The 20,477-nt window shown below is 43.2% G+C and overlaps 1 protein-coding gene across 1 annotated transcript in view; it reads left to right on the forward strand.

Moving 5' to 3' along the window:
- The first annotated feature begins 222 nt into the window (after positions 1-222).
- The window catches only part of UBE2L3 (ubiquitin conjugating enzyme E2 L3), a 28,245-nt gene continuing 7,990 nt past the window's right edge, over positions 223-20,477 (forward strand). Inside the window, exons 1-2 of the mRNA XM_060785919.2 lie at positions 223-459; positions 19,850-19,945. Coding sequence (XP_060641902.1) covers positions 238-459; positions 19,850-19,945 — 318 coding nt within the window. The 5' untranslated portion in view covers positions 223-237. The remainder of the gene's footprint in view (positions 460-19,849; positions 19,946-20,477) is intronic.

Here is a 20,477-nt window from a genome sequence, read left to right on the forward strand (position 1 = left end):
GAGGGCGCGTCCTTCCGAGCCCCGCCTGGCCTCCCTCGCACGGCTGAAGAGGCGAGGCGGCGGCCAGGAGGCGGCAGGCGGCGGTCGAGCCCAAGTCGGAAAAGAGGGGGGGGCTCTTTCCGGAAGGCGCTGCTCCCCCTTACAGCCACGGCCCCTTCGCACTGAGTGGGACCTCTCGGAATGTAATGAAAAGCCACGTCACTCGTTTCCGGCTCCTGCCGATCTCAAAATGCTGGGATGTGTAATTCCCCGTCCACGAGATGCCAGCTCCTCCCCCGAGGCTGGCACTTGGTACGTCCCAGCTCCCTCCCTGCCGCCTATTGGTCGCGGCCGGCCTCCAGGAAGCAGGCGCGCGCGCGCGGGGCCTGGGACCGCCTGGTCCGCAGCAGCCGCTGCTGCGATGCATTGTGGGGCAGCGGCAGCAGATCCAAGATGGCGGCCAGCAGGAGGCTGATGAAGGTAAGACATCCAGGCGCCGTGGCGGAGCAGGGCCCGAGAGGCAGGCGGGAGGCGAGGGGGTGGCGGGGGAGCGCGGGAAATGCATAGAGGGCCGCCTTCCACACTAGGCGTCTCTTCTCTCTTGCCTTTTCGAGCTCATTTTCGGCTCAGACCGTCGCCGCTTCCGCTTCGCCGGCGCCTTGCGGGGGGGGGGGAGGAGGAGGAGTGACTGGGCCTCCGCGGCGGGCTTTCCTAACGCAGCCTTACCAAGTTGGGGAAGAGGAAGGGATGGCCTCTCCTTACTCTCCTCAGTCCGGAGTGACTAAGCAAAGGCAGGCAGGCAGGCAGGCGGGGGGGGGGGGGGGGGGGGGGAGGTCCTGAAAGGCCACCTCTCCCTCCCTTCGGCCAAGGCGCCGAGGAAAAGGCTTCCCATCCAAGTCGAATCCCGCTTTCCCCGAATCCTCTGGACTGGACCCGAAGCCTGCCTTATTCCCATACCTTTTGCATCTACATTCCAATATCCTTAGGAGATGGGGGGCCAAGGTTAAATTCGAAATCTTTTTACGCTTCATAGATATTTAGCTTGAAGGGAGTTTTAGATCCAATCTTGTAGATATTTTGGTGCCTGAAACAACCTTTGGGCCCATTGAGCCACCAGGAAGCAGCGGGGTCACACTCTCAGCCACGAAACGCGCCGATGCTGCATAGACACCTTGCTTGAAGGGAATTTTGGGGCCTGAAGTAATACTTGGGTTCATCAATCATTTAGGAAGCAAAAGGGTCACTCTACAGGGCACACTTACCCTGTAGAATTGACGTGGTTTGACACCACTTCAACAGCCATGGTTCAATGGTATGGAATCCCAGGAGTTGTAGTTTTAACAAGATCTTTCACCTCTGCCCAAGAAAGCTGGCACCTCACCATACTACAGTTCCCAGCATCCCATAGCATTGTAGATAGGGGTTCAAGTGGCATCAAAATGGCATTCGTTTGACAGTATGGATGCACCCAAGGTCAAAGAAGACCTGACAACAGTTTACACCAAACAAGGTGCATCTACACTGTCAAGCGTGGACACCACTTTAACAGCCATGGCTCGATGCAATGGCTTCCTAAAATTGTGATTTTACAATGTATTTAGGCATTTCTACTAAGAGGGCAAACTACAACTCCCAGAACCCCATAGGAGTTGAGCCAACGCAGTTCAAGTGGGGTCAAACGGCACTCATTGGACATGTAGATCAGTGGTTCCCAAGCTATTTGGCCTTCCGTTCCTAGAATTCCTTCCAATTGGCCAAACTGACTATGACTTCTGGGAGTTGAAGGACCACAGGTTGGGAACCACTGGTGTAGGTGGACCCTCTGAACTATTTTGGAGCATTTGGGACTTCCGGATGAGAGAGGCCCTGTGCCACAAAAAGAGACTCTTGGGGAGTGGCCCTTCCTGGCAGTCAGAAGGTGCTGTGCCTCTTCATTCCTGAATACATTCAGTCTTCCTCGTATTAAGGCCCTTTGTATATCTTTTTAGAAAGCGTTGCTTTTCTGTATTGAGTCTCTATCCCACTTTTGCCTCAAAAGTGAGATGCTAGTTGCTCTGAGGAAGCAGACACTGAATTCAGATAGAGGTGATCCTTCAAAAGGATTGAAGCAGTTGCTTTTATTGAACGTGGGGGTAATGGGCGACTTACAGGGAGGGCGACTTAGTCTTATGTGGGTCCCGAAACCCTTGTGTGACTCACAAATGGTATAAGCCTTCACTGAAGATAAATCCCCTCCATTCAGTGGGGCTTACTTTCACCGAACAGCAGGCCTATACTGAGAGCACATTTCATTCCCCCAGCCAGAACATAGTGGGCAGATTTATCTCTCAAGGGGCTTGATTTTTTGTGGTGTACTCTCCTTTCTAGGATAAGAGAACTGGGGGCATTTTTTCTCTGAGGGAACCATTCAAGAGTGGTGAACTTTGACTTGCAGTGAAGGCTGTTTCATATAATAAGCCTCTTCAGTTTCTATTTCCCGGTTCCTCAGACTGATAAAAAGATGACTTCGCTGTATATTGTGCCATAACAGATTGCACAAAATTGCAAGCCAGGCTGCAGCAGTTCTTGTGTGACATTGACTTTTCAAAGGGGGGGGGGGTACTTTGGTTTAAAGTCTATTTTAGGACCATCCTAGAAGAGGCATTTCCCCTTTTCCTCTTTGACTTGGAGGAATGTGTCTTCTTTAATACATAACATGATAGACCTATCATCTGAAAAACCAAGAATGCTTTTTTGCTTGAAAGCCCTTCATTCTTATTTCTACAAATATGTAATTGATTGATTTCTGAGATTAGTTGCCAAACCAAATTTCCTTACAGTTGGATGACAGATCTCAGTAGGATTCTGAATATATTTAGTGAATAGGATTTGCTTGTCCAGACTATGGAGTCCTGAATTCAATAATGATGTTATTTAAATTGTTTTTATTCTTAGGCTTGACTTTAGTTTTGGAACAGAACATTTCCCCATGTAGACTAGACAAGAAGGGACTGAGCCGCTCCTGAAATGATTTGGCAAAATTGAACCACCAAGACTGTTATGTAGGAGCCTCCTCAGGAATGATCAGTCAGAAGTGTACTAAATGATCAAGCACTGATACATGTTAAAACAATTGTTGACATTGATCCTTCTTGGGAATAATAAAGGCTGGCTGCAGTGTATTTTGTGCACATAAACTTGGGAATAGCTTACCCTGAGCACATGGAGAACACTTTATGCTTGTAGCAGTCTTCACATTTGAGGATGTTGCAGTGGTAATGGTTCAGGAAAGTAGCTTCTCTCCCTGGAAGTCGGCCGAATAAAGAATCATGTATTCACAATTGTTAACCCCCATCTGAAAACAAGCTCTGAGGTCTCTGTGACTTATGGGAGCCTTGTTTATTTATGTGAAATAAAAATTAATGCTTTTGTGTTTCCAAAAATTAATAACATGTCCTGTTTTATTTTATACTTTCCCCTTTATTACAGTCTCTTCCTGTGGTGTTGATAATGCCATAATGACAGCCTTGTGGAGTTCTAAGAGAGCAACAGTAATTCTGAGGAACAACAGGGATGATTGTTTCTTAAACAACTCTGCTGTTCTGTTCTTAATCACTGTGTCCGGTGATTTGCATGTTTGAAATAAATGGAATGCATTCCTTAATACAATTCAATTTAAGAGGCAAAAAAAGGTGCTTACAGATAGGCGTTAATCTGCAAACCACAATGTTCAGGACTTTGTGCATATTAACCCAAAACAGACTTAGGGTGGTGAGTTAGACACCCACTTTGCCATATCAGTGTATTAGACCAGCACAACTTGCTGTCAGAATAACCTGTTTGCTGTGTAGGTGCTAAATAAGCTGTCTGGAGTATTTCCAACCCAACGTTTGACTGTGATGCTGCCCCTGATGCTAATAATATCATGTACAAAATACTCCCACATCTTGTATCCATTTTTGTGTTATGTCACTGCCCATGCATAGCCATTTGCTGCGGCAAAGGAGCCAGCATGCCCAGCATTTGCTGGCTGGAGGACAACCAAGAAAGAAGGCTGATCTTCACTGAAAAGGAAAGTGAAAGCGAACATTCTTCCATACTAATATAGCTGAAAAGTTGCTACACTATTAGTATGCTTGCTGCCATTGGTAATTTAATATCCTAGTGCTAGAACAGATATATGCAGTTTTAACTTAACTTCCTTCTGATCTGTGTGCAATTTTTTTTGCAGATATTAAATTGCCAATTGTATTGCTCAATGACTATGACTTAAGGCTGTTGTAGCATTTATTTCAGTGGGAACTTTGTGGAGTCATACCAGGGCTGTATCCTCTGTGTCTGAGTCATGTGCCCATCAGGAAATTCCCTGCCAACTTGCTTCTTACTCCTAGGAACATCATTGGGCTCATGTTAGATCTTGATCCGGAAAGGATCAGCTGGCATCACATAATCCGTGAAAGGAGTAGCACTCTGCCTTTCATCAAACAATATTCTGTGCTTGAAGTCATTTCCAGCTCATCGTAACCCTAAGGCAAAGATATCGCGGGGTTTTCTTGACCAGATTTCCTCTGAGGATGAGCGAATATTACTTGCCCAAGGTCTCACAGAGTCCTGCTCCAACACTGAAACCACTACATAATGCTGCCTCTGTCCATTGCTGTGGTTTCTCATCCTCATCCCCCTATTTCCTTGGACATTTAAGTAAGAGTTAGATTAACACTTAAGTTGAATATATCTGCTTTCCCATCTGCTATAGGGGAAATCTTGCTTTCTGTAGTCTGAAATAAACATAGCTAGTTTTGTAAGAAAAATGGCTTCAGGTCCTATTGTATGCAACCTGACGTAGCAGGACTTTACTTTGAAACTGAGTTTCTCAAACAACCTGTCATTATAAGCTGTGTTCCTATTATGGGTTTTGGAGAATGATAATAATAACAATAATACTTTATTTATAACCCTCTCTATCTCCCCAAAGGAACTCGTGTATGTATAGTACTGGTGGGGAATATAAATGCAAATTCCTGTTCCTCCTGCCCAGTAGTTGGAGGGGATGAGGTTCATAGCCCAGTAGCCTTTAGACTACCACTGGCTTCTTATCCCATAGAGTAAAATATATCTTGAGGTGTTCTATTATTTGAATATAGTGGTTACTTACTGAAATGGTTGAAACAAGTAAAGATATTCTACCACTAGCCAGCACTGCCCTCATATTTTTAGTGGTTTGTTTTCAGGTTCTGTTCCCCCCCCCCCCCCCCAAAAAAAAGAACTTTTTCATGCAGGCATTTTACCATTACTTTTTGAAAGCCTGTACAGGCAGTTCCAAAGTTACAAACAAGACAGGTTCTGTGGGTGTCTTCTTAAATTGGATTTGTATGCAAGTCAGAACAGGTGCATTTTTAAGCGTAACTCCAACCAAAATATGTATGTTTTAGCTTTGGATAGCATAGGGAAGGGTTAACATTACTGTCATGTTTTGCTGTCTGTGTCCCTGTTCTGAAGAGTTCACCTCACCTTCTGTCCCTGTGAGAATTGCATTTTGAAAATACTGACTTGTGGAAACAGAGATTGGTGATAAAGCTTCAGTGGAGACCTCTTTCCCCATGATAACTAATCTTCCAGGAGTGAATTTCCCATCCTAGGGGTAGATGTCTCACACCTGTTGTCCCTCCCGTTCTTAACTATGAGTGATATATAAGCTGGATGTTTGTAACTTGGGAACTGCTGTATATCCCACTCAACTCTTTGGTGACTATGCATTTCTCCTTTAGCAGCAGTGGAGTGTTCACATACTCTGATTTCAACAAACAACACGGTCTCAATATGGCATTGCAGTGTCATAGGTTCACCTGGATGAGTCTCACAGGTGTGTCATGTCCAAGCAGAGAGGGTAACTGTGTGGTCCAGTAGTTGGATGACAAGTCCCAGCAGCCCTTGCCAGTATGCCCAGTGGTGAAGAATGGTGGGAATTTCAATCTGGCAGTGCAGGGACTGTAAGGAGCAAACTAGCACCAACCTTGTTCACTCTGGGCAGTAGCCAAGTAGCCGTCCATTCCTGAGGGTGACACAGCCGCATAAGAAGGGGGTTACCCTTCTGTTCTGGAGCAGATGGGCCAGAAATAACTTGGCTTAGCACATGCTTCACCTGGATACTCACCAAAAAAGAAAAAAAAAAGGAATGTAAAGTTAATGATCACAAAACCCACGGAGCTAGGATGATGTACAAAAAATATTTTTTTAAAAAAAATGTAGGTTAGGTTGAATGTAGATGTGTAGTTTGTAAATCATATAACTTAAAAAATATTGTTATACTTGCGTAACTATGTTTTTTCTTTTCGGAATTAAAAATATTAAAAATGATATGCAGTCAAGCCTGTAGCTGGGGGGAGGATTCAAACCCCACCCCAACCCCCAAAATATTTCAGGTTAAAAAATAAAGCTGGTTGATTCATGAATTTTAACTGGTTAACCAAATCCGCATGCTAAGTTTACAAGAAGCAAAAATTAGAGTTCCTCCAGAACTGCAAGCACTATCTCAACCAAATTTTGAAATTTATTCACACTATCATTACATGCCTTTCTGCCAGTTTACATTGCAGTAGCTGCAGTAGCCGACATAGTGGAAATGGCAACGTTTTGACATTGCAAATGTTTGATCAACATTTTTGATGTGAAGATAATGTAATCCATGTAAACCGACATCAGAATCTGACTCCCCTGGTTAAACTCCATAAGAAAAACTTAAGTTGAAATACAATTTAGCATGTTTCTAGGTATATAACAATTGATGATTTGTGGAAACGACCACGTTTTGACATTGCAGATGTTTAATCAACACTTTTGACATGAAATTTGAAAACAATTATAGATTTTATTGTGTAGTTTCATTTGTTTTTCACCCCATGTAATTATCTTTAATAGTTTTTGAAATATAAAAAACCCTGAAAATAGTCACATCACTGGTCTTGCTCTTCCCCCTTTCAGAGCTCTTACGCCCACCTTCTTGCTCCTCCCACTGGGGTGGAAAAAGATGACATGAAAGCAGCTGTCTTACTTTGCAATTGTCTGCTAGCTTGAGTTGCTGTTCCGAGACTTAAAGCCCTGTTAGTTGCCATTTGTGCCTCCTTTCATCCTCCTGACTCCGAAGATGCATAAACACCTATCAAAGCAATGGAGCATTTTTGAGTTTATGCCAAAAAAGAAAAAGCCAAATATTGAAGACCAAGAAGGCATCAGGATGAGAACCATTGCAGCAGCAGGTACTGATGAAGACCCCAGAAAATACATGCCTGGATTGCAGGTGGAAACTGAGGAAACTGAGGTGTCTGTCACTGGTTCATCTAATCCAAGCCCTGCCAAAGAAACCATGGAACAGGAGCAAAGACAAGGAGCTGTGCCATTGTTAGACTTTGGACTTTATGAAGAAAACAGAAAGAAACTCCTGCCAATTGTGGAAACCATTGTCCTTTGTGGCCAACAGGAACTGGCTTTAAGAGGGAGCAGTGATTCAGAACCTCTTACCTATGAACTACCTTTGCACAATGATGGTAATTTCAGAGCCTTATTGAGATCTCGTGCCAGATCAGGAGACAATGACCTGAAATTTTATCTTGAAACTGCAGCTCTGGGTACCCAGTATACTGGTCCTCAAATACAGAATGAACTGATAGGCTTTTGTGGTGACAAGATTGTCAGAAAAATTGTTGAAAGATGTAATGCATCGCATTGTTTTTCTGTTTTTGCAGAAGAAACTTTCTATGTAAGTACCTCAAAGCAGTTTTCACTCTCTCTAAGATATGTTGATGTTGAAGTTGCAGGAATAAGAGAAGACTTTATAGGCTTTTTGAAGATAAATGATATGACAGGTGGAGGACTTGCAGGCATTATTTTGAAAACACTGGAAACAATTGGGCTGAACTTACAATACTTGTGTGGACAGGGTTATGATGGAGCTGCTAATATGAGTGGTCATATTAATGGTGCACAGGCAGTTATATTGCAAAAGTACCCAATGGCTGTCTACATCCACTGCAGTGCTCACTCACTAAATCTAGCTTTAGCAAAGACTTGCAGCATTCCACATGTCAGAAACTGCCAAGGAACTATATCATCTGTGTGCAATTTCTTCAGATCATCATCCATCAGACTGGAACTGTTGAAGAAAAATATAAAATTCTGTTTCCCCGCATCAAAAGCAAACAACCTGATGCTGCTTTGGGAAACCCGTTGGGTTGAGCGACATGATGCAGTTTTACGTTTTGTTAATCAAACAGTGTGGTGGTAAGAACGCTTGAAGAACTAAAAGTGTTTCCTGTATACAACACTGAGACTTCTTCCCAAGCCAGACACCTTCTTTTAGCTGTTCAGAAGGCTGACTTTGTAGTAACCTTACACATCCTCAGAAAGCTTCTGTCAACATCCCTTCAGCTTAGCAAAACATTACAAAGAGTAGATATGAACATTAACTTTACTTTGCAATATGTCAACAGTCTCTTAGAAAAAGCTAGGAAGATGCACACAGAATCTGTGAAAGAATTTCAGGAGGTCTTTAATACAGTAAGATCCGTGGTGGAGTCTATGGGTGGAGAAGTTAGAAGGAAGACTTGTAAAAGCATCATCCAGGCGACTTCACCAACACCAGTCGAATATTATAGGATATTATAGGATAAATGTGTACATCCCATTTCTGGACTTCTGTAGTCAGCTTCAAGAAAGGTTCTTGAAGTAGTTCAGGAACTGCAAGTGTTCCTCCCTATTAATTGTGGCCATTTAAAACCCAACTTGAACAAGTGCACACAACTTTACAATGAATGCCTTCAAGTTACTGACACATTGATGGAAGAGTTTGACCTATGGTGTAGAAAATGGGAAAATATTGCACCTGCAGAAAAACCATCAAATGCACTGGAAGCTTATTTTGTCTGTGATGGACTGTTATTCCCCAATGTGAAGAAACTTCTTCAGATTTCTACAACGTTGCCAGTGTCAACAGCTAGAAATGAAAGGTTGTTTTCAACTCTTAAACATTTGAAAACATATGTGAGAAGCACAATGGGGCAAGAAAAGCTGACCGGACTTGCAGTCTTGAGTCTTCACCGAATTTTATCAATGGAGCCTGATTTCTGTCAAAGTATATTGACAGAGTTTTTAAGTGTTTCCAACAGGCTTTGTGGTATTTTGTAACCACCAAATAACCAATTAAGAGTCATTTTCAGGGTTTTTTAGACTTGAAACTTTGTAGCTAAAATAAAAATTTGATGTAATTAAGTCTATATAAAATGTAGAATGAGTCATAGAATGTAAATAATTTTGTGTTGTGGACCTACTCTTTGTAATTTGCTAAAACAATAACCATTGTTTAAACCCCCCCCCCCTCCCTCTTTTTTCCCCCTGGCTACGAACCTGTATGTAGTTATCCATAGTAATATATGAAGTGATTTTGACCCCGGGTTTGCATTAGAGCTTTTGTAGTTTAAAGATTCTTGTTTGATTTTAAAATGCTTAAGAAAGGGTGTTTCATATTCAGTTGCGTTATGTTGAGGGCCACAAAAAACCTCAGTATTATTCTTATTCTTGTTGTTATTATTATTATTCTGCTGTATCCTTCTAAAAAGGTGGTGGGTTCTCTGGTGTGGGGAAGGAGGGCAAGAGTTCGTTAAGATGTTATAATTGTAAAGTTTCTATTAGTTACTGTGCTATTTTTACTTGGTGTTTGCTTTTTGTTTGTAATTTACACACAATAAAGATGTTAAAGATTATCAAAAAATAAAAAAGCCTCAAAGCAGCTAACGACACTAAATATAGTATACAATTTTAAACCTAAAAAACATAAAAAATAGGATTAAACATTAAAACTATTTTAAAAATAAACAGTTTAAACCTAGTAACATACCTGGTTGGACTATATGGCCTTTGTGGCCTCTTCCAGCTCTAGGCTTCTTTGATCTAATAGTGCTAGTTGTTGTTTTGCCAATTTTGGGGACTAGGTCAAGAAGCCATTAGCTAGATTAACCAAAAACAATAAGCCAGAGTTGTGGGGAAGCCTTGCTTGTCTTTCCTGCGCGATACAGTCTCCTGCTCATGGGTTCAGATTGAGTAAAACAGGATGGGGGGGGGGGGGGCAATCAAGATGAGCCTCATGTAACTCAAGAAGTAGGACTTCCAAGTGAGTTGTAACACCCCACATAATTGGGTTGTTGTAGGTTTTTCGGGCTGTATGGCCATGTTCTAGAAGCATTCTCTCCTGACGTTTCACCTGGATCTGTGGCAAGCATCCTCACAATTTCTGAGGATGCTTGCCACAGGTGCAGGTGAAATGTCAGGAGAGAATGCTTCTAGAACATGGCCATACAGCCCGAAAAACCTACAACAACCCAGTGATTCCAGCCATGAAAGCCTTCGACAATACCCCACATAATCACTTGTAAACCCTTTTTAAAGGCCACCACCTGTCCAAATAATTATTTTAAAAATGCTTTGGAATTGCATTTTTGTTTGAAATGGATGAAACAGACCATGGAAGAACTTTGGGAGATTATGGGGTTTGTGAACATAATTAATAGAGGTTGGTGCATGTAGAGGAATTGTCTGGTATGTGTGGCATATTTGGTCCATCCGTGTGTCCTGTCCTCACCCTCGTCCCGGCTTTGTGTTGTTAAGAGCCAGGGCCATGTAATGGTGTGAATGCTGGATCAGGACTCTGGGAAACTAAGATTTGAAAACCCATTCAGCCATAAGTTGGAGTCTGTTTGAAAGTGCCTAACAATCACATGAGTGTGACACTGGCTCCTTGAAGAAACAACTGACTGTTCAGGTCTGGGCACATTGAATCCATGGCTGCTGTTTGTATTCTTAAACCTGAAGTGCTTAGAAACAGTTGACATGTTAATATCAACCCATATTTGAATTTCTGCCTGACTAGCAGGCGGGTTTATGTTTTAAATATGTTTGCTTGAACAGCCACATCGTCAAACATTTACTCAGCTGAACTACTTCATGAAGCACCAGCCACACCTAGTAACTCACCTTGAGCATTTATAGTCAAGATACCTGTATCCTGTCATTGAGGAACAGCTTATATTCTTTGTGGAAATACTCTTTGAGTCTGGTGTGTGTGTATGTTTGAGGATGCCCAAATGCAGTGGGCAGTGTCCTGAGCAGACCTAACACCCACACAATAGTGACCTGTATACTTAGCACCTGTCCTTTTAACCAGAGTTCTATGGGCAAGCACATCTCTGAACACGATGTTTGAAAATAAGCATAATTTCTACCATTGGTACTGTTCCATAATCCAGGCAGGCTACAAAAGGAGGCCTAGACAGAGAAGGATACAGTGTTCCCCTGCTTCTTTGTGGTTCACTTACTATGGAGTCGCTGTTTTTCGGGTTTTTCCTCCCTCATGTGGCTCCTGGGGGGGGAGGGGAGCCAGGCACTGGGCCTTACCCTGAGGCTTGTCTCCGGGCTGGGACTCCGCTGCTCCCCACTCCTTCCTCGAAGGCCCCTTGGGCGCTGTTGATGCCACTGCCAGGCTGGGCTGGGGCCTCAGCGCCAAGCGCAGAAGACCAGGTCTCAGCCCAGCCTGGCAGTGGTAGTGGCATCAACAGCGCCCAAGCGGCGCCCACTCCTCCAAGGAAGGAATGAGGAGCAGCGGAGGCGGCGAGGAGAAGGAGGCCACCACCGAAGAGGGCCTTTCCGAAGCCCCAAGGCTCCCCCTCCCCTTGCTCCCCCTCCCCTCCTCCTCTTCCTCAGAGGCTCCTTGGGTGCCGTTAATGCCACTGCCAGGCTGGGCTGAGGTCTGGTCTTCCACACTCGGTGCTGAGGCCTGCACAGGGCCACCTGCTCCTCCTGCTGTCGTTGCCACCTCCTCCTTGTCGGCCAGCAGTTGAGTGAGAAAAGAGAGGGGAGGGGGAGAGAGGAGTGGCGGAGCGTCCCTACTTCGTGGATTTTCACTTATCATGGGTGGTCCTGGAACATAACACCCGTGATAAGTGAGGGAATGCTGTAGTCCATTTTATTGGGGGAGGGGGAGTTGAATCAGGAAAGCCATTTCCCCCATTTTTGTTTGTTATTCTCCCCCCTTTCCCATATCATAAACAATGGTTGTTTCGACGATGGCAACATGGGTGGGGGGAGTAACAGGAAAACAGGGACATGGCTTAACTCTTTCAGTCACCCTCTACCCCTACAGTGGAGTATCCTCTCTCTCATGCCCCCTAGTGACCTCCGCCCAAATAATGGAACAGTACCCTATAGCAGGTATGGGCAAACTAAGGCCTAGGGCCCGGATGCAGCCCCCTGGGCGATTACTTCAGCCCCCCCCTCATTTTCCTTGTTCTCTGGATGAGACCCCCAAGGACCATCCAGTCCAACCCCCTGCCATGCAAGAAGGCACAATCAATGCACTCCCGATAGACACCCTCTGCGGAAAATCCTCCAGAGGAGGAGACTCCACCACACTCTGAGGAAGCCTATGCCACCCTCCAGGAAGTTCTTCCTAATCTTTTCAGTCAAATCTCTTTCCTTGCCATTTGAACCCATTGCTTCCTTGTGCCCTGGTCTCTAGAGCAGCAGAAGGTCAGGTTTCCCCTCCTTCTCAATGGAACACTCTTTTAAATCTTGAAACATTGTTCTCATGTGCTGTCATAACCATTTCTTCTCCCACCTAAACATCCCCCAGGAGGAAAGGAGGAAGGAAAAAGAGAAGGAAGAAAGGAACAAAAGATGGATGGATGGAAGGATGGGTAGGTGGAGGGAGGAAAGGAGGAAAGAGAACAAGGAAGGAAAGACAAAAGGTAAGGAGGGAGAGAGAGAGAAAGAGAGAGGTAAGGAAAGAAGGGAGGCAAGGAAGGAGGAAGGGAAGAGAGAAGGGAACAAGGAAGGAAGGATATGATAGTGAGAGACGGGAGGGCCTGAGCAAAAAGCCCAAGGGGCTGCATCCGGCATCCGGGCCTGGGTTTGCCTATACCTGTACTAGAAGGACGGTTTGAGGAGGGTATGTGGCATCCGAGAGTCCTCTGGAGCACTCTCAGCCACTGCCTGTCTCACCCTCCTTCCGTCGTAATGCCAAGAGGACAGTCCGAGGATTGGGGCAGTTGCTGCGTGTCTTCCCTTTCTCCCAGCATAAGGATGGGATGAGCTGCCCTGTCCTTATGCCAGGAGGACAACCTGAGGATGACCCAGGCGCTGCCCTGGGCCCACCCCACCCAGTGTGTGCCAGGCTACTCCCTCCTGGCCCACCCTGCAATGCAGCCCCAAGGCAAAAAAGTTTGCACATGCCTGCCCTATAGTCTTTGTGTGGGGTTTCTGGAGGCTGTCAGTTGCTCTGTCTTGAGCCTTAGGTGTAAGCAAACCAGCTAGATCTGGGGACCTCAAACTATGGCCCAGGGGCCATATCCAGCCCACCAAGATAATTTGTCCGGCCCCACCCTAAACTTTAGACTCACCGCTACTGCTGTCCTTTGCACACCACTACTTACCACCACCCTCTTTTTGCTCCTTCACTCTCCTATCTTTCATTCCTCTCTCTATTTCCTCCCAAATGTTCCTGCTACCTCCAAAATTGGGGGGGAGGGGAGAAAGAGAGAGAATAAAAGAGAGATAAAAAAAAGAAGGAGAAAAGGTAGGAAACAAAAAGGGAAGGAAGAGAAGAAAGGGAGAAAGAAAGGTAGGTGGGGAAAAAGAAGGAAGTTATCCAGAGAGTGTGGTGTAATAGTTTGAACCTCGGACTGCGGCTCTGAACCTACTGGGTGACTTTAAGCAAGTCGCACTCTCTCAGCCTCAGAGGAAGACAAAGACAACTCCCCTTTGAATAAATCTTGACATGAAAACTCTGTGAGAGGGTTGCCTTAGGGCCGCTCTAAATCTGAAATGACTTGAAGGCACACAACAAGAACATCAACCTGTAGTCCGTCCCCCCAACTGTCAGAGGGCCCATGAACTGGCCCCCTGTTTAAAAAAACTGAGGACCCCTGAACTGGATTAAAGGTTATAATTTGCTTTATGAGAAATTAAATTAGAATGCAAATATATAATCTCCCCCCCCCCCCCCGCAAAAAGAAAGAAAGAAACCAGTCACAGTATATGCAATTTTCCTTTAGTCTAGCCTTTGTGTCAGTTTGTGGGCTATTTTTCAAGGCACATGCAAACATGTATTAATTTTCTGATTTGCTCAACGTGAGATAGATATGTGAGTATCTCAGGAAAGGCTGTTGCGTAGTGACTGCCACTGGAGGGCAATGTGCTCATTCATTCAGATCAGTCTTTAGCTGACTTGGGCTATATGCCACACTTATCCTTTCAAATAGAAATATTTTCCCATGGTAAAACAAATCAAATGGGACTTCCTTAACTTTACTTTAAATATATTATTATTTTGAGGTCTTTCTGTGGATAGTGGAGGGGTTTTTTTGCACCACTTTTTAAAGATCTGTTACGGCAACATCTGTTGTATTCCGTTTCCAGTCTTTTGTTGTTGTGCAGTCTTAGAATTTCAGTTCCTTTTTCTTCTTAAGAAGGAATTTAGCCATAGATTGCTTTGTGTGTTTGTGATTTGGATTTTGAAAGGCTGAATGAAAATGTCATTTTTAAAAAACAATTGAACATGTAACGTCCTTGATTGTGAAATCATTATAATTATTAATTTTGATTAACTATACATGGGTATCTCCCTGTGAGCGGCTAGAAGAAGATTTATTGCTTGTTTCATAAAGAGGAGATGGCAGGGAAAGATGTGTAGCCGTTGTAGATGAGGATTTAAAGGATTTTCTTGGGAACGAAAACAGCTTTATTCCCTTTCTATGTCGCCATCCAGTGGTGCAGAGCTACTGTAGCATAAAAAGAGCACAATGCCTCTGAAACGTGCTACATGTGCAGCCATACTACAGTGTTCATCCTCATTGCTACCTGCTCCTTTCAGATTTGAAACGTGATCATTCCAGAAGAACATATTGCCCCTGCTGAGGATTGTAACAGTAGTAGAGCTCCTGTCAGGATGGTTACTGAGCAGGAATAAATGTAGCTTTGGGTTTGAAACTAGCAGCTATTGAGAACACATTGTGAAACCAGCTATCCAGAGAAAGGATAATACCCCTAGCCTGTTGCTGTTTCCCTGTAAGTCTGCAAATTGAAACTCAAAATCAAGTTAAACAAAAACAGGTTTGATGCCGAGACTGTATTCTGCAAGTGCCAGGCTGCCAACCCTGCAGTTTACCTCCGAAAGGAAAAAAAATCCACTGGTTTCAATGAGTAAGGGTTTGCTTTAAACTGCTTTGTGTTGCAGTTCTGGTGAGGCTGATTTCCCTCACCTGCCAGAATCCCTTTATAAGGAGCAGCATTATGTCTGGATTTCAGCATCTTCTTCTGAGCTCTCCCATCATGTCAGAATCCCTTCCTGTTTGCTCTGCTTGTGGCCCCCTTGAGTGCCAGTACAGGCAGTTCCCAAGTTACAAACAACCAACTTATAAACAACTTATTTTAAAGAACGGGGGTGAGTCAACAGGAAGTGAGGGAAATCTGCCCCTCAGAAGTAAAAATCCACTCCCAAAAGAGTTGTTATTATGGGGAAAAGGGATCTCTACTGAAGCTTTATCCCTAATCCTTGTTTCCACAACAAGCCAAATTTTTCAAAATCTAATTCTCACAGGGACAGAAAGTGAGATGAAATCTTCTAAACAGGGACATAGAGAGCAAAACACCACAAGGTTGTTAGCCCTTCCCTATGCTATCCCAAACACTCTGGCTGTAGTTAAACTTAAAAATGTACCTGTTCCGACTTGCATACATATTCAACAAAAACAAACCTATAGAACTTAGATTGTTTGTAACTTGGAAACTGCCTGTATACCATATTTACTTGAGTCTAATGCACCATTGAATCTAATGCCAGACCATAAAAAGGATTTGCTGTCAAATGCTATGCATAGTGACCAAAAGTAAACTCTTTGTGATTTAGCTGGGAAAAAAGTGTGCATTACAGTTGCTGCCATCTTTACAAACAAAAAGGTTAGAACACCAAAGCTTCCAGCAATGAAAATGAAAACCTGGGATGCATCTATGCTGTAGAATGGCTCCACTTTATCTTCCTTGGTTCAGTGCTATTGGATCATGGGGGCTGTCGTTCTACAAGGTCTTGAGTCTTCTGTGCCAAAGAATACTGATGCCTTACTGGACTACAAATCCCAGGATTGCATAGCATTGAGTAATGGCCATTACATTAGAGATGAAGAGCTCCAGGGCCTCGTAAAGCAGCTTCCTCTTTTGCTTTGGCTCAGCACTAAGATGACTATGACACAAATTGAATGTGCACCTTAATTTTGGCAAGGGAATTTAGCCAAAAAAGGTGTGCATTAGATTCAAGTAAGAAAGGTAGCTTGCATGATTCTGCCATCTCAGTTTGTAACCAATCACAGCCTCTAATGTTGTGTCCTTTCCCTCTTGGCTGAAAGTATAGTTACTCTTCTTATTACTTGTGCTGTTAATTTAAAGGGACAGGGGATTGGCTTGATGGACCATTGGTCTGACTTAATATCAGGCAATTCCAGTTGCATCTTGTAGTTCAGATATTCTCATACTGTGAGGCAGGCACTGAGAGGCCAGTCAAGCACTTGACAAAAGAGATTTTCTTGGCAAGCATATATCAACAGAGCTTGCATTGGTGACACATACATTCTTCTTTAAAATCTGTCTGTCAAGGTCCTCAATGTGTAGAATTACTATTTTACTGACGTGAAATGTCTTTGTAGGATGCGTAGTTTAAGATTAGCTACCATGGAGCTTGAGAATCTGTTTCAGTAGTATTTGTGCCCTTTGTTTCTAATTTGGATGCTGTGCCTTTAAAATATGTGCATCTTTTACATCTACTTATATATTATTGACTGGAGTTGAACACTGCTTTTTGCCTTCTCTGCCTTTCAGTATGTACTCCATATAATAATTTCAGTATGTACTCCTTGTAATTATTGGAGAAACACTAAAACAGGTTGCCTGTTTGTCTTAAATTACCTATAAACAAGCAAGAAATGGTGTACCAATTTGCTTTGGATATTGCAGTGACCTGCCATGGCTGAGTTTGTATAGGACTCTTCCAAAACAAACACATTGGTCCTCTTAAATCAGTGGTTCCCATTTTTTTTTTTACTAGGGACCACTCTTTTTTTGACCAGGGCCCTCAAGTCATCATATTTTGGCATATCAGTTATGCATGACAAGCTTTGTCCAGATCCATCAGTGTTTGAGTTTACAGTGCTCCCTAGATGTAGGTGAAGTACAACTCCCCTAAATCACGGTGACTATCCTCCAGAGAGCTCCAATAGTTTTTGCTGGTCATGGGGGTTCTGTGTGCCAAGTTTGGTCCAGGGCCATCGTTGGTGTGGTCCAGGGTGCTCTTTAATTGCAGGTGAACTATAAATCCCAGTACTTACAAATGGCTATAAATCAAGGTGAATTCCCACCAAACCTCTCCAGTATTTTTCTTTGGTCATGGGGGTTCTGTGTGCCGAATGTGGTCCAGGTCCATTGTCAGTGGGGGTCACAATGTTCTGACTTGATGCAGGGTGAACTACAACTTCCATCATGTGGAGTCAATCTCCCAAACTCCTCCAGTATGTTTAGTTGCTGATTAGTTCTACTCTATTTTTGTGCAGACAAAGTTGAAAATGTCTCCAACATTGTCTCCAACATTCGTACCAAAAGGGTTACGAATCAGTTTTTTATCAACTTGATTATTTAGGGTGCTGATTCAGAAAATAGCATTGGATAGACCACATCAGCTCTAGTTTCTGATACAGAACATATGCCATCCAGTAGTCACCATCTGCTCGCACACAGAAAACGATATTAAATAAGCTTTGACACTACAAGAGGTTTTTGCGACACCAGTCACTCTCGTTGGAATGGTGTAGTAATGGTGAGGCTGTGGACCATATTTTAGTTCTTGCGAACCACTGGTGGTCCATAGAACACAGGTTGGGAACCACTGACTTAAATGATGCCACAGCTTCATCTTGGTAATGTGCATTGTAAACAGACAGGAAAATTGGAACAATGAAGGAATAGACCGTCTGTCAAGAGCAGTATTCCGCAAATTTTAATAGGTTGAGAGGGGGCTGTTTGCCAATCATGGGAGAAAGCAGAGCCTGTTCTTTTCCCATCTCTCATATTTCCTCTCTTTGTTTTCCTGGCCATATTTCTCTGGCAGAGAACAGATCATTTGCCAGTTTTGTCATTGATTTGGTTACTGAACAAGGGATGAAGGATGCCAATTCTTTTGCATTTCTTTGGTGTTTTCTTCCAAGGCTGCTTTTCTAATACATTTCTGGGGGTGGATGTGAGGGCGGGAAGGACACTCAACAGGTTGTTTCTTGCGTCTCAGTTGTGACCTACTGGGGTTTGAAGGTCCTTTCCTCAACTCTTGGGTCCCTGTTTCTTTATTCATCCTGGAATATTGGGGGCTGCCATACTTTGGAACACTTAAAAGTATTAATCTCTCTCCTCCTCCCCTTCTCACCAGCATACTCTGTGTATGCGTAGGCATGCTTCCTTGGAGTGTTTTGGAGGAGCAGTCCCATATCAACATTTTGGGTTTTCTGCATTGACAGAAGGTAGAGGAAGTTCCGATGTGCCTTTCCAGAATAGGAAAACTCCAACAACCTGTCCCGAAGCACTTTATTAGACTTTAAGATTGCTTACACACTGCACTTATCCTAAAATCCGACATACCACCTGTCACGTTAGCACTTTTAATCTGTACCCATTACATTTGGCCCGGTCCCAGTTTTATTGTGTTTTGGTGTATTGTTTTTGTTGTTTTTGATATTGCTTTAATTGTTTTTTATTTGCTTTAAGTTGTTTATTTTTTATGCTATGTTTTTGAGGCCTTGGCCTTTGTAAGCCGCATCGAGTCCTTCGGGAGATGCTAGCGGGGTACAAATAAAGATAATAATAATAATAATAATAATAATAATAGAGGAAGTCAAGGGTTCCCAAACTTGTTCAGTTATGGAACCCTTTAGAAGACATAACCCTAACTTTATCCCTGGTTTGTTTGGTCAAAATATCATAGAGCCCTTCCACACAACCATATAACCCAGAATATCAAAGCAGAAAATCCCACAATATCTGCTTTGAACTGGGTTTATCTGCGTCTACACTGCCATATATTCCAGTTCAAAGCAGAAAACGTGGGATTTTATTCAGCTGTGTGGAAGAAGCTATAGAATCCTAGAGCTGGAAGGGACCTTCAAGGGGCATCCAGTCCAACTCCTTTGCCAGACAGGAAGACACAGTCCATGCCCTCCTGACAGATGGCCATCAAACCTCTGTTTAAAATCCTCCAAGGCAGACGACTTAACCACACTTCCTGTATATTCTGGATCATTTTACGCTGATTCAGATGTGCTACCCAGTTTCCTATACAATACCAAGGTATTGAATAAATTTTACTTTTGATATTTTATGAATATCTCAGATCTCTTTAATCTCAAAAACTGTACCAAAAAAGATCAAAAAGAAATATGAATTCAGTGTGAAAAATCGACCACAAAGGAATCGCTGTTGTTGCAAAATATTGAAATATGTATCTAGCAACTACATACCTGGCAGCAATAGTTGTAACACAAAATAGCTATGATGGAGGCTGTAAATCAAATAGTTGACCTCATGCGATTTTCTTTTAATATTCATTTCAAATTTGCTTTTTAAGATATTCCGCCGAATTCCTACAATCCTTTTGAGGGAACCCTAGGGTTTTGCGGATCACAGTTTGAGGAACCACTGGACTCGATGACCATTTGTATCCCTTTGAATGCTGCCACTCTGTGATTGTATGCTGAAGTGGCTCTGTGTCTCTTGAGAAGGATTTTGCTAACGTGGTCTGTCTGGTGTGCTTCTTTTGCAGGAGCTTGAAGAAATCCGCAAGTGTGGAATGAAGAATTTCCGTAATATCCAAGTTGATGAAGCTAACTTATTGACTTGGCAAGGGCTTATCGTTCCGGTGAGTGTGAAAGTGGCTTACGACTATTTTGAACTCTTGCCCCAGGCGCTTGGGCTGGGTGATAAATGTTTCTTTTGAAACGCAGAGTTGCAAAGCTGGCTGGGCAAATGAATGTGTTGGTGTAGAAGAACATTTCTGTAGTGTTTGTGTTTAAAATTGTGATCTGTGGAAATGCCACATGCTTTTGCTTAATTATATTGGGTTGGAGTTACCTGTTCCACCCCCCAAACACTTGTCCCACAAGATTGCTGTCTGCAGAAGGAAGCTTTAAGATCTAGTCAAGGGGTACTGTGGTTTTCACTATGAATGGGTTTTGAATTGGTTTTAAGGGTTTAAACTGTTTATTTTTGTGCTGTTAATATTTAAGTCCATTTTCATGTTTGTATAGTTTTAGGTTATAATTGTATTGTATTGGCAAGTTGCAGTATTTATTTATTTATTTATTTATCGTGTCATCAGCAACCATACCATTGTGTTACAATTCTAACAGAACAGAACAAACACAGAGATTAAAAAGAAAAAGAAAAGAAAA

This window comes from Anolis sagrei, chromosome X, assembly GCF_037176765.1.
Source record: "Anolis sagrei isolate rAnoSag1 chromosome X, rAnoSag1.mat, whole genome shotgun sequence".
NCBI lineage: Eukaryota > Metazoa > Chordata > Lepidosauria > Squamata > Dactyloidae > Anolis > Anolis sagrei.